The sequence below is a fragment of the Ochotona princeps genome, chromosome 17, assembly GCF_030435755.1.
Source record: "Ochotona princeps isolate mOchPri1 chromosome 17, mOchPri1.hap1, whole genome shotgun sequence".
Taxonomy (NCBI): domain Eukaryota; kingdom Metazoa; phylum Chordata; class Mammalia; order Lagomorpha; family Ochotonidae; genus Ochotona; species Ochotona princeps.
Genome location: NC_080848.1, coordinates 40,473,761 through 40,486,244, shown reverse-complemented (window position 1 = coordinate 40,486,244; position 12,484 = coordinate 40,473,761). Strand labels below are relative to the sequence as shown.

Here is a 12,484-nt window from a genome sequence, read left to right as displayed (position 1 = left end):
CTTCTGCAAACAGACTGCTGTATCTCTGCCATGAGCTGCCTCAGAGGCTGGGCTATGACTTCTATGATCTGAGAGCAAGTGTAAAGGGGCCCTCCCCCAGCCACTCTCCTGCTCTGGGCCAGGGGCAAGCAGCAGGGGCATGCCTGAGCCTGACTTCAGTCACCCCCCACCCCGTCTCCCAGCCCAGCAGCCCCCGGTGCCCACAAATAAGCAGGCAGCCCCGCTCCCAGCCCTGGCCCTTTGATCTGGGCAAGCACCAACACCTGGCTGGCGCCCGCCCCCCACCCCAACTCTGACCTTATCAGGCTTGGGGAAGAGATAGGTGCCCGGGGCACAGGCCAATTAGGCCACTTACTGAGTTGCCCACTGAGTCACATCCTGGTCTAGCTCGCCTGGCTTCTTGGCCAGGATGGCTAAGGATTGGCTAGCAGCCATCACAGCGGTGCCAGGGTAGGTGGCATGCAAAAGGTCACAGGGTGAGAGCTGGTTTCTCACAGTGACACACAGCAGACCCCAGGGACAGGGAGAAGTTAAACACCAGGGCCCCCCAAGCCAAATAGGTAGCAGGGGCTGAGTTCTTTACTCCAAGCTGGTGACTGTCACTCAAGACCTCAGCCCCCTCTTGACCTCTGTCCCCTCAGCCAACGCAGCTAATGTGGGGGTGCCTGTAGCGGTCTCGTGCAACTCCCCACCACCACCACCACTATGTAAGAGCCAGGCAGCCAAGCTAGGGCAGGAACCACACGGCACTGTGACCCTCACACCTGCCTTGGGCTGATACTCACCAGCCCCAGCAGGCTGTGTGGTGTGGACCACAGCTCAGTAGAGACCCTGGCTCAAATCCACCAGCAAGGCCAGGACCCGAGGGGGTCTGGCTTGGGCCAGGGCCCTAGCATCTCCAGGGGCTACAGCATACACAGGGCAAGGGCTGCTGGCCAAGCCCTCTCCTGCACCTGCTGTTTCCCACGCCCTCATTTCAGTATATGTGCTGCCGAAGCGAGCACTCATTTGTCTTGAACTCAATCTTACAGACTCTAAGTGCTGTTCGTTGCATTTGCAGAGCCCAGGCAGTTAAGGACACCTGTCTCAGACTGTATGTATGTATGCTGGTGGGGTGGGAGAAGGGCGGTAGAGTCTGCTAGGGCAGGGCAGGGGTACACCTGGCTTGACCAAGGCTCACTTGTGAGGCCTCAGTACCAGAACCATCACCTCGCCTCACTCTGAGCCCTGTCTGGGATCTGGGACCAAGCAGGTTGTTTGGCCATAACTGTGGCATTGTATGAGCTCACGGAGGTATTGTGTACCCTGGAATGCCACCCAGACAGGTCAGGCAAGTTCCTGGCCAGGAGTGCATCCCCGCCTCCCTCCTGGGAGAGCCAAGCAGGGGCAGGGGTTCACAGAATGCCAACCACAGTCCTTCTCAACCACACCAGACTCTGGGTAGGAGTCAGCAAGGCGAGGGTCAAGGGCTCCAGCTGAGGGTACAGCAAGTGGGACTTACAGCCAGGGAGCCAGAAACTCAGGTTCTCCAGGGCCATGTGGGGAGAGACGTGGTCCCTGGAAGGGAAGGCAAACAGGCTGGGCCAATGGGTAGTAGGAAGCAGCGGAGCGGGCTTCTCCATATTTTTGATTGTGGCTTTCAACTCTCAGTGTGTGACATGTGACTCTGCATCTTTCTATGGGACAGAGAGGAGGGTCATAGATGCTGGCCCAGAGCCTTGGACAGTGCTGAGCCTAGCAGCCCCCCTGAAGGTTAGCAGCCCTCAAGGGGAGAAAGGGCCAGGGGGCTTTAGGCAGAGTTCAGCCCAGGACTGTTTTTCTCAGATATTCATGCTCTAGAACTGACAAGGTGACATTTCCTGCTTTGTCCCCAAAGAGACGGTTCCCAGAGCTGACAACTTGGAGGGACTGGGTGGGAGAGACAGGGTACCAAGTTTCATCCAGCATCACCCAGCTGACAAGATCTTTCTACCTGCCTGGGAGTGCGTCCTGGTGATTGGCCACAACCCCACGGAGCCCTGGGGCCCCAAGGAAAGATCTGAGCCTGGGCTTGTACTCCTGTTGCCTCTCCCAGCCCCATGGGGCAGGTGTCATTGCTCTTGTGTTCAAGGACAAAAGAGGAGACTCAGAGAGGGAGCACCAGGTGTAGGGGACCATGGCAGGTGTCCAACACTCAGGATGAGGTTGGGTATGGGGGACAAGGGCCTGAGGATGGGAGGACTTACCTGACTGCAGCAAGCCAGCACCTCTGTCCTTGACCCCAAAGTGCTGCTGGATGTCCAGAAGGACGCCTGGGAAGGAAGACAGGGACACTAAGCAGTGAAGTTGGATGCCCACTGCCCCCTTCTCCTGTCCCAGCACAGCCCTCTTTCCTACCTGGTGGGGCCCATCGTGGGCCATACCACCCACCCACAGAGTCGCTCCCTGCCATGGTCTCCACCCTACCAAGGCTTTCCATGCCTCTGGGATTTCCCAGAACCCTCCCAAGTTCATCAAAGAGTTGGGGTCCCACCTCTCAGCCACCACAGAGGCCTGGGGTGCAGAGACAGGGAGCCATCTCCCCTGGCCCAAGATCAGCAGTGGAGCCCTGAATCCTGACTTGGACTCTGCCCACAGAGCAGCAGCACACACTGGCTCTCTTACATGTTTGCAAGCACACACTTACATGCACACACTCACCCCAGCTGCACCCCAGGATTATAACCTAGACCTCTACTGGCCAGTGGTAGGTGCCAGAATGCAAGGGGGAAGCAGGTGAGTCCCCAGACTTGAATCCTTAGGTAAAGGGACGGGGTGGGGTGAGGGGTGCTCTCCCCAGGCATGGGTGGGACGCCCTTGAGAGCTCCCAGAGCTCTTGATCTTGAGAATGATGCATTGTGTTCTGAGCATTAAAGATGTAATTCTCACATAGCCTGGAAGGCTGCTGTTGTTACTCCACTTGACAGATGAGGAAACTAAGACATAGCAGGTTCATCCATGGGCTCCAAGGGAAGTGTGTGTTGGGGGGGCTGGGAGTGGACCCTCCAAGCTCCGTGTGAGAGGCCAATCTGACAGCTGGGCAGAGCTGATGGACCCTAGTGGGATGCTGAACGCCCCTCCAGAACACTGGGTCAGAAGCGGCAGCCTGCCAGCCAGAGGAGCCAGCCTCTCCTGGTTAAAGCCCCGAGTGGATCACCATAATTACCGGTAATGAAGAGGCTGTGAGCACCCGTTAATGACTTAACCACCACCGTGGAGGGATAGGGCCTCGCCTTGAAGGCAGAAGACAGCTGGTCCTGCGCCTGCAGTGGAACAGCCACTAAGCAGGTCCCCCAATGGGCCAACTCTGCCTCAGAGGCCCAGAGACCCCTGGAGGTTGCATCTCAGCCAGCCATCCACATGTGCTCCCCAATCCTCACCCCAGTTCTTCTACTGTGGGGTCACCTCCCTCTCTCTAATAGCCACTGTCCCCAGTGGCTCCCAGCACTGAGGAGACAGGTCACAGGTGCAGCTCGGCCAATCCCTCCAGCTGCCCACGCAGACACCTTCTCTTAAAAAGTCTTCCTTGATTTCTTCCCTCCCATCACTCTTCCTAAGCCAGTAGTCTTAGACCACTACAGCCCTGGCCCCTCTTTGTGTTAGCACCTGTACCGGGAAGACACATAGGAGCATGGATATGCACTCCTGGGAACACCCATGCCCTGGTTCCTGCCACCTTCCAGCACTGCTGCTAGGCTCTGGGCCAGCATCTATGACCCTCCTCTCTGTCCCATAGAAAGATGCAGAGTCACATGTCACACACTGAGAGTTGAAAGCCATGATCAAAAATATGGAGAAGCCCGCTCCGCTGCTTCCTACTACCCACTCACAGCATGAACACAGAGGCAGTGAAGGCAGAGGCACCTTCCTGCCCCACAAGCAAGCAGCCGGGCCATGGAGCCTGCTTGGGTGTCCTCTGACCCCACCCACCTGGAGGCAATGTCAGACCCCCAGGCAAGGGTCAATCCCCCAGTGTTGCCTCCAACCTCAGACATCAGTTGCAAGCCCCAGGCAATCCTCCCCACACTTCTGATCAACTGGCTGCAAATCCGGGTGCCCTGCCTGGCGTACACCTCATTTGCTTGAGTGGCTCATAGACCTCTAAGGTCACAGTTGCTGGTTTATTTTGAAGGACACAGCTGGAGCAGCATGTGGGGGCAAGATGTGGACAAAGGGCCAGAAGCCCCCATAGCCTCCCCATGTTCTGAGAGCCCCCAAGCCCCATTCCTTCACTTTGCTGGTGCGGACGGACTCTGTGACATCCAGGTGGTTGAGAGCATCATTAGGTCCTTGGTCAACCCAACATCAGGCCCTCCACAGAAGCTGGGGCACAGGCTTGGATGACCCATCTTTCCATTCCTGCATTGGCCCTCCCAGGGCCCAGCTCCCATCCTGAAGCTTCCCTGAAGTCTCCTCACTAGGGAGACTGTCAAGATTCCTGGCACCGTGTGCCAGGAAACAGGAAGATGGCCAGACATTTCACAAGAGCACCTGGGTCTCCGCCGGAACCCAGAGCTGCCTCTTCCGCCAGGCGGCCCATACATGCTTTGCTCTAGTCCCAGCCTACAGCTGGTCCACGATGACTGTGGGTGGACGCACAGGTGGAAGGGAGAAAGTCTCTTCACATCACACCAGGGACGTAGTGAGCCATCTCCGGAGTGCTAGTGCTCACAGGATGAAGGGGAGGTGGCAGGAGGGTCCCCACTCAGAGCTCCAAGGAGGGTGGGGACCATAGGAACAGCCCCACATGTACATTGGAAGGAAAGCATATGGAGACAGACAGCACAAGACAACCCATGTCCACAATACCCCAGCCATCCAAGGATGCCTTCTTTCACAATGTTTATTTACTTATTTGAAAAGCAGAGAGAGAGAATCTTCTGTCTGTTGGTTCACTACCCAAATGCCCACAACAGCCAGGGCTGGGTCTGCAACTCCATCTGGAGTTCCCAGGAAGGTGGCAGGGGCCCAAGCACTTGAGCCATCCCCTGCTGCCTCCAGGGCACAGAAGGAGAGGAATTGGGACTGAAACCAGGCACTCCAACGTGGAATGGTATCATCACCACATTGCCAAACACCTGGGCCCTCTCCAGTGACTTCAAGCCCCAGCATTGACCTCTGCCTCCCAGAAGACTCCCCTGATTTCCTCTCCTACAAACAGCTCTCAGGAAGGGAGAAGCATGTTCCTCTATACTCCAATGGGTGTCCAAGGTCCCTAGGAAGTAGTGGGCAACAGTGACTTCAGGAGGATGCCCAGCCCCCACCTCACTCCATCTCACTCGGAGCCTAGCCTTGAATCCAAGAAACTTCCCAGGGAGCAGAGCTTCCTGCAGGCCCTGAGGCCCGGGGTGAGGCATGTCCCCCCTCTTCCTGCCCTGGCAGGGACTGTGGCCACAGGACGGTGAGAGGCCGCTAGCAGTTGGCATGGGAAGTGTGTGTCACAGCCGCTTGCCGGGCGCCTCAGATTTTCCTCTGGGCTCCAGCCTGGCGCAGCCCCCACCCCCTCTCCCTGCTTCACCACAACCTTATTTTTAGCCTCCTTCCTGGAGGCTGAGGTTTGGTGGGTCCCAGCATGGGCCTCATGCCCAGCAGCAGCAGCCAGCCACAGCTCAGGCCAGGTCCACCCCTGCCAGCCTACCAGCCCAGGGCCATGCAAAGGTGGGACACCCACACTGTGGGCCCCCAGCCAACCCATAACCACCACAGGAGCTTCTCCGGGCAACCTCATTCCAAATGCAATCCACAGGCATAACCTGGCCACAGAGAACATTGCAGAATATCCACAGTACCTGAAAACTCTGAGCAATGGTCACATGACTCCCAGGAACCCTGGACATCTCCCTTCACGTCCAAGGCAAGGGTGCCCTTGCCCTGGGCTACCTGCCCTCTGCCTCACATGGATATAGCCCTCGGTCAGCCTCGACCCCTGGTGCGCTCACATGTGTCTCAGTATCCCAGCTCCACTCTGCACAGCTGAAGTTCCTGAAAGGGGCCTCTTTTCCATTCCCCTAAAACCAACTCCCCACAATATTCCTCACCCAGCTTCCCCAGCCTCCTGGGGCCCTAGTTCAGTGGCACCAGAGTAGTGCCCAAGCCAAATACTGGGAGTCATCCCCCTTCCTCTCCTCTCTCCGCTCCAGGGATCCCCCTTAGCCAGTCAGCTTCTTTTTTTTTTTTTTTTTTTTTAAAGATTTATTTTATTTTTATTACAAAGCCAGATATACTGAGAGGAGGAGAGATAGAGAAGAAGTGGAGCTGCCGGGATTAGAATCAGCGGCCATATGGGATCAAGGTGAGGACCTTAGCCACTAGGCCACAGTGCCGAGCCCAGCCAGTCAGCTTCTTGCCCAATCCCCTGGCCTCCAAGCCCAACCAGCCCATCCATATCCCCCAAGTCTGATCTGCTAAACACTCTCGGGTCTCCAGCCGAGTTCAAGGTCCTGGTTGGGGCTCCAGAGACCACAAAATGGGTTTAGATTCAAGGATCTGGAGCTGTCGACCCAGTGGGCCTCAGAACCTTCCTCAAGGTCTTCAAACTCTGCCAGTCCAGGCTTCCAGCCCAGGGACATGGTGACAGACAAGGGCCGTGCTCATAGAAGACTCCATACCTGTGCTTGCTCCCCAAGCATGACTCTCCTGCAGCTCCATGTTTGTCCCTAGACTCCTGGCATGGCATGGGAGACATCCGGGACCAGACCCCAATGCGGCTCTCCTCCCAGCCCTGTACACACACACACACACACACACACACAGCACAGCACAGGGAGAGCACTCACTGAGCCCACTCACCTCCCTGGGTTTCCATGTCACCCAGTGTAGACGAACAGCCTGGGGACAACAATGGTTCCCAGGACTGCCCAGGAATCCCAAACAGCCTCATGAAAATACAGGTTCCTGGAGCCCTCCTGGGCGCTGCACAATTGCTTGCTATCCAGGAACCTACAAATGCATTTCTGGGGCCCAGCTAATCTGTATCCTCTGTGACTTGCCCATCACAGTCAATAAGCCTCAACCACAGCAGCATCCTCTTTCTCAGCTGGCTATTTCCACCTGTTAAGGTCAGCCTTGGAGGAGTGTGGAGCAGCAAGTGTGTCAGCATGCCACATGGGAGGGCATCAGTTCAAGTCCCGACCGTTCCACTTCTGATCCAGCTCCCTGCTAACGCACCTGGGAAAGCAGCAGAAGACGGCCCAAGTGCTTGAGCTCCCGCACTCACCTGGGAGACCTGAAAATCTCCTGTTTTGGCCTAGCCCAGCCCTAGTCATTGAGGTCATCTGGGGAGTGAACCAAAATATGGATGATCTCTCTCTCTCTGTGTCTCTGTAATTCTGACCTTCAAATAAATAAATAAATATTTAAAAAGATTGCCTCGGCCTCCAGAACCCTACACACCACAGGCCTCCTGCCCCCTCCTCCAGCCCAGCCTGCTGCCCTCACAGAATCTTCACCAGGAACCAAATGCCCAAGGAAGCCCACCCTGACCTGGGGAGCCCTCGGCTCAGGCCAGCCTCAAATACACAGGCTGGGTAGCATAGTAAGCCCCTTCCTGCCTTGTCAGCGGGCACAGGCCACCTGTGCCCTGTTGGCTCCCCCTCCGCCCCAGTACCACCTAAGCACAGTCACTGTCACACCACCTTCACCCAGCCCAAGCAGGGTGACATTGAGTTGAATTGTCATGAGCCCCCTTGCCAGAAGCAGACCAGCTGGGCTTAAATCCCGGCTTTTCTCCCCTCCTGCTGTGCGACCTCAGGTCAATTACTTCACCTATCTGTGCCAGTTTTTCATCTCTAATATAGCTTAATTTTAAGATCTGTCCCATATAGCTATCGTGAGGTTTAAGTAGGTTAATCTGTTGGGGCTGGCAATGTAGTGTAGTAGGCTAGACTTCTGCCTTTGGTGATGACATCCCATACAGGTTCTGCTTCAAGTCTTGGCTGCTCCGCTTCCCATCCAGCTCCCTGCTTGTGGCCTGGGAAAGCAGTTGAAGACGGCCCAAACCCTTGGGACCCTGCACCCACGTGGGAGATCTGGAGGGGGCTCCTGATTCCTGGCTTTGCATCGGCTGAGCTCCAACCAATGCGGCCACTTGGGGATTGAACCAGCAGATGGAAGATCTCTCTCTTCTTCTCTCTGTCAGTCTGCCTTTCAAATAAAAATAAATCTTTTTTTTAATAAACAAATAGTAAATGAAGCTATGTGAAGTGTTCAGAGCACTGCCTGGCACACAGTAGGGACCCAGTAAATAGCATGTGATCACTGAGCACCAATTTGTGGGACAGTGTGCAGCAGCCCTAGCTGAGAACAATAAGGAAACGCCATCTGTTTTCTTTTTCTTGAAAATGGGGGCAGATGCCTAGAGAGCTGGGCGTGTGCCGGCAGCCAGTCCTTCTCAAAGGGACACTGGTCCCCACGTGGAGACCTCAGAGCTGGCTCGCCCCAGGAGTCTCACCCCACTCCAGCGCTGAGCTACAGTTCCTGCCCCGTAATTACAGAGGCCTGAGAGCCTGGTTCTAGGCGGCACGCTATAGCCCTGCCCCGCCGGCTCTGCCCTCTACCTCCCCTTCTCTCCATGGATAAGCTTCCACAGGGCAAGATCCTGTCCCCATTGGCCAGGTGCGGCCACTGCCCTGTGCTTCGGGGTGCCCATGTGAGAAGCAGCCCAGGAGACCTTTGCTCCCTGCTGAGTGCCTTCCTACACCCCAGGCCCCAAGGCCCCTGTTCCTACAGCACCCTGCTCATCCGGGCCACTGAAGTCCAGGACAGCCCAACGGGAACTTCTGCAGGGCCTCCAGCTCAGAGAGTCAGTCAGTGCCCACAGATCCCCAACAGCTCTGGAGACATACCACCCCCAGCCCCTAGCCCAGCAAGCCCTCCCTCTTCCCGAGGGCTCCATGCCAGGGTGGGTGGGGCTAGACCTCAGTACTGCACGCCTAGTCTATCATTTGGGGCTGGCTTTCCCGGAACCAGACTCGGCCTTAGCAATTTGGGGGCTCTGCACAGCCGCTGTTTTCCCAGCTCAGCCTCCCCAACCCCATGCTAGTTCCAGGGACTCCCAAAGACCACCAAGGGGCCAGGGCGAGGAGGCCACAGCCTCAGCCTGACCCACAGAGAATGTGGCCTGCACAGCCCAGCCTGTGTCATAGGACAAGGCAGGGCAGGGAGAAGATGGGGTTCCTCTCCCCGCCAAGCCACTCCCATAAACCATGGGCATCCAGTTTCCACTTCCCAGATGGAAAACTAAGATTCTAAAAGTGAATGGGACAGAGGGACAGGAACTGGCCAACGTGCACTACCTTTACCCGGCAACTCATTCCAGAGGCCGAGATCCACCTCAGCCCAACCCCCACCCCAATTGTCTTCATGTGGGTCCCAGAAACAATTATGTGACCAATTAAGGCCTCGTGTCCCCAGGCACAACCCCTTCAGAGTATACACAGTTGCTCCAGCTCCTTGCCTCTTGGGGCCTCATTCTGCCACTCCATGCACAACAGTGAAGAAAGGGCCATAAAGAACCCCCTGGAACTATAAGCAGCCGAGCACGAAAAGCCTGTCTGGTTGTACACATGAGCAAAGCATACGGGGGGGGGGGTGGGGCTGCAGGAGGCCAGGGCTCCAGCTCAGGCCTTGTCCCTGCTTATCTGTTGCTGTCCCCTAAATGTGCCTGCCTTCAGCCATGCCTAACTCTCCTGGACTCCACTTATCGGCCTCCCAGCCTCTGCCTCCCGTAGCCTCATGGTGTGATGACGAGAGCATCAGTTATGGAATCCGAGATCAGAGAGGGCCTGAGAGGTCACACGGCAAAGTTGGCCGGCCCCTGACCTCTAGGGCTGGGAAAAGCACTCCCAACCCCATGCCATCCTGAATTCACATAAACCAAACTCTGCGCAGGTTGGGGGTGGACAGTCCCATTGTCAGCCCAAGGACTGGGCAGACAGGGACTGCGGTTGGCCGTTTCCTCTCGTTTCCTTCCTGGAGATCCATTGTATGCCCTGCTCAAGACAAAGGGGCAACATGAGCCATGGCCTCAGCGGCAGGGGCCTGGCTCTTCCCCTGGGCTGCCAGAACCTATCAGTGCCCTTGCAGCCCACTAGGAGTCAAGCAGGGCTTGGGCTGCCACTTAGTCACCGAGGCCCAAGGCCGAGCCAGCCTCCCATGTCTGCAGAGGTCATGGCTATGAGCAGGCGTAGCCCCTCAAGGCCACAGAGAGAGGGTGACCCAAACTGGGGACGAAAGCTGAGATGGAGGTGAGACAGACTGTAGTTAAAACCAGCAGCCAGGAGCCCAGGGTAGCCCAGAAACTTGGGGGAGCTTCTGGACGCCAGGCAAGAACCACCGAGGAGAAACTGAGGTTAGCAGATGCAGCTGGAGGGAAACAAGCCAGGTTACCTGGGGAGGGAAGAGCAGGCAGAGCAGGAAACCCGCAGACTCCAGCTCCTGTCCCAATGCTCCCGCCTTGGGTGAGGCCCCGCCCACAGCAAGAGATGCGCAGAATCACCCACTATAGATTCCAAGACTTAAAGGAGTAGCATCTGCTTGGGGTCACCCAGCAAAACTGGCACAGTCAGGAGCAAGAGGCTTGGTCCAGGAGGCAACCGGAGCTGTCCAGGGAGCCGTCCAGGGAGCAGTCCAGGGAGCCGGGGGCCCAGAGGCCCGGGGTTGGGGCAAGAGCAGGCCATTCTTCTCTCGACCTCCCTCATTCTCTCCTGCTTCTGTCCACAGGATCCCAGGTACACATACCCAGGCAGAAACACAAACCGCTTCCTTTTACACAAGAGTCTGAACCTGGTGCTCCTTGAGCCTCGCAGCCTCCACTCAAACCAGGCTGTAGCTTACAGCCTTCCAGTCCCATTCACCAAAACATGGGAAACTGAGCCCGCAGGCCAGGGTCAGAACCAGTCTGGGGTCCCCAGACCAAGGCAGCTCCCCCAGGTAGGTCATGAGTGGTCATCAGTAGCCTAGTCATATGGGCGAGGTAGCTCAGGAGCAATGACCAGGAAGCAGGAACTGGTAGCTGGGTGGCGGTTCATCAGCAGGGCGTTGATGCTGCTGGTTCCCTGGCTCACCTGCATGTGAACTTCTGGCCAGGTGGGCATACTGCCAGTGCTCTCCCTCAGACCCAAGCAAGGATCTTCCTCATAGTGCAGAGGAAGCAGCGGCCAGGCCAAAGTCACCCAATGAAGCAGGGCTGAAGGTGGCTGACCTTATCTAGAGAGACAGCCATGGTGCCTCAGTTTCCCTACCAGTCAGCTCTGGACACTCCATCAGCCAGAGGCAAAAGAACCCGGGAGAGGGAGCCCCAATGTGGCAGCTCCTCATCCTCCCACGCCTGTCTCAGCTGTTCAAGGGAAGCCCCCAAACCCCTGCCAGGCTTGGGTCCCCGTGCTCATCTCGCCTTCTGGGCTAGTGTTAGTGAGCCGTTGCCATGGCTACCGGTCTCAGCTTCTCTGGCAGAAAAGGACTTCCCCCAGGGAAGGGCTCTGCCTCTCCTCACTAGCCCCCGCCCCGCCCAAGGCAAATGCCCAGCGCTGCCACCGCGGGCTGGATCAAAGGGAAGAAAATGGGTCTCAGGAATGGAACCGGTGGGGAAGGACTCAGAGTCCTCACACAGTCATTCACCAACCATAACCATGACTGAGGCCCCGTTCCAGGAACACAATGCTGCTGCCACCTACACCCTCCACTCAGCTTCCACTTTGCAGACGGAAGAATGGGGGCCCTGGGGGCAGAGGTGGCTTTGGCACCAGGAAGGAGCACTGGCAGGCAGGGGGCCTGAGAAGTCCCTCTGCCTCCTCTGCATCCTGGCAGCTGAGTGGGCTCTAGTGGGTAGGAGCCAGGGAAGGGATAGGGGGACCTAGGGAAACTCAAACCACTAAACTGAACTGAAACGCTGCCTGCCCAGAAGAGGTCCCAATTCCCAGGCCAGCAATGGGGGAGGAGGGGTGCACCCCGACCCCTGGGACTGCAGAGAGTGCTGCCTGGGGTATGCACACCAGAGCCTTTCTCCTTTGCATGTCAGGGGCCCCCCCATTTGCACCAGGAGGCAAAAGGAAGGGGCTTGGACCAGGTGCATGGGCTACAGCGGCAAGCCACGCTCATCAGGAAGAACCAGGAGAACTCAGCCCTCCTCACCTGCTTTGACGGCTGCCCGCGGGGGTTCTCATGGGGAGGAGAAGAGGCCATAATTATAATCCAGCTGGATGGCTGGATGACTGGCAGGGCAGCCATGGGAATCGCTTTACCCCGAGATGGAGAAGGGAGGGGTTTGCCAAACATCCCAGAAGGCGCGCTCATCAACAGGGGAGCAGAGTGGCAAGGGCAGCGTGGTTGTGGCCAGGGCACAGCTTGACAGAGAGAGCAGGGAGGGGAAGGTGGCGGTGACATCTGTGACGCCTTCCTCCCAGGTGTTTCAGATGTGTCTGCCCCTTCATTTTGCTCAGCCCAGGACGCAGACGGTGGAGATCATCAC

The 12,484-nt window shown here is 57.2% G+C and overlaps 1 protein-coding gene across 1 annotated transcript in view; it reads right to left on the bottom strand.

The window, feature by feature from the left end:
* SPNS2 (SPNS lysolipid transporter 2, sphingosine-1-phosphate) overlaps positions 1-12,484 on the bottom strand; it is a 32,366-nt gene that overhangs the window by 16,742 nt on the left and 3,140 nt on the right. Inside the window, exon 2 of the mRNA XM_012929449.3 lies at positions 2,226-2,291. Coding sequence (XP_012784903.3) covers positions 2,226-2,291 — 66 coding nt within the window. The remainder of the gene's footprint in view (positions 1-2,225; positions 2,292-12,484) is intronic.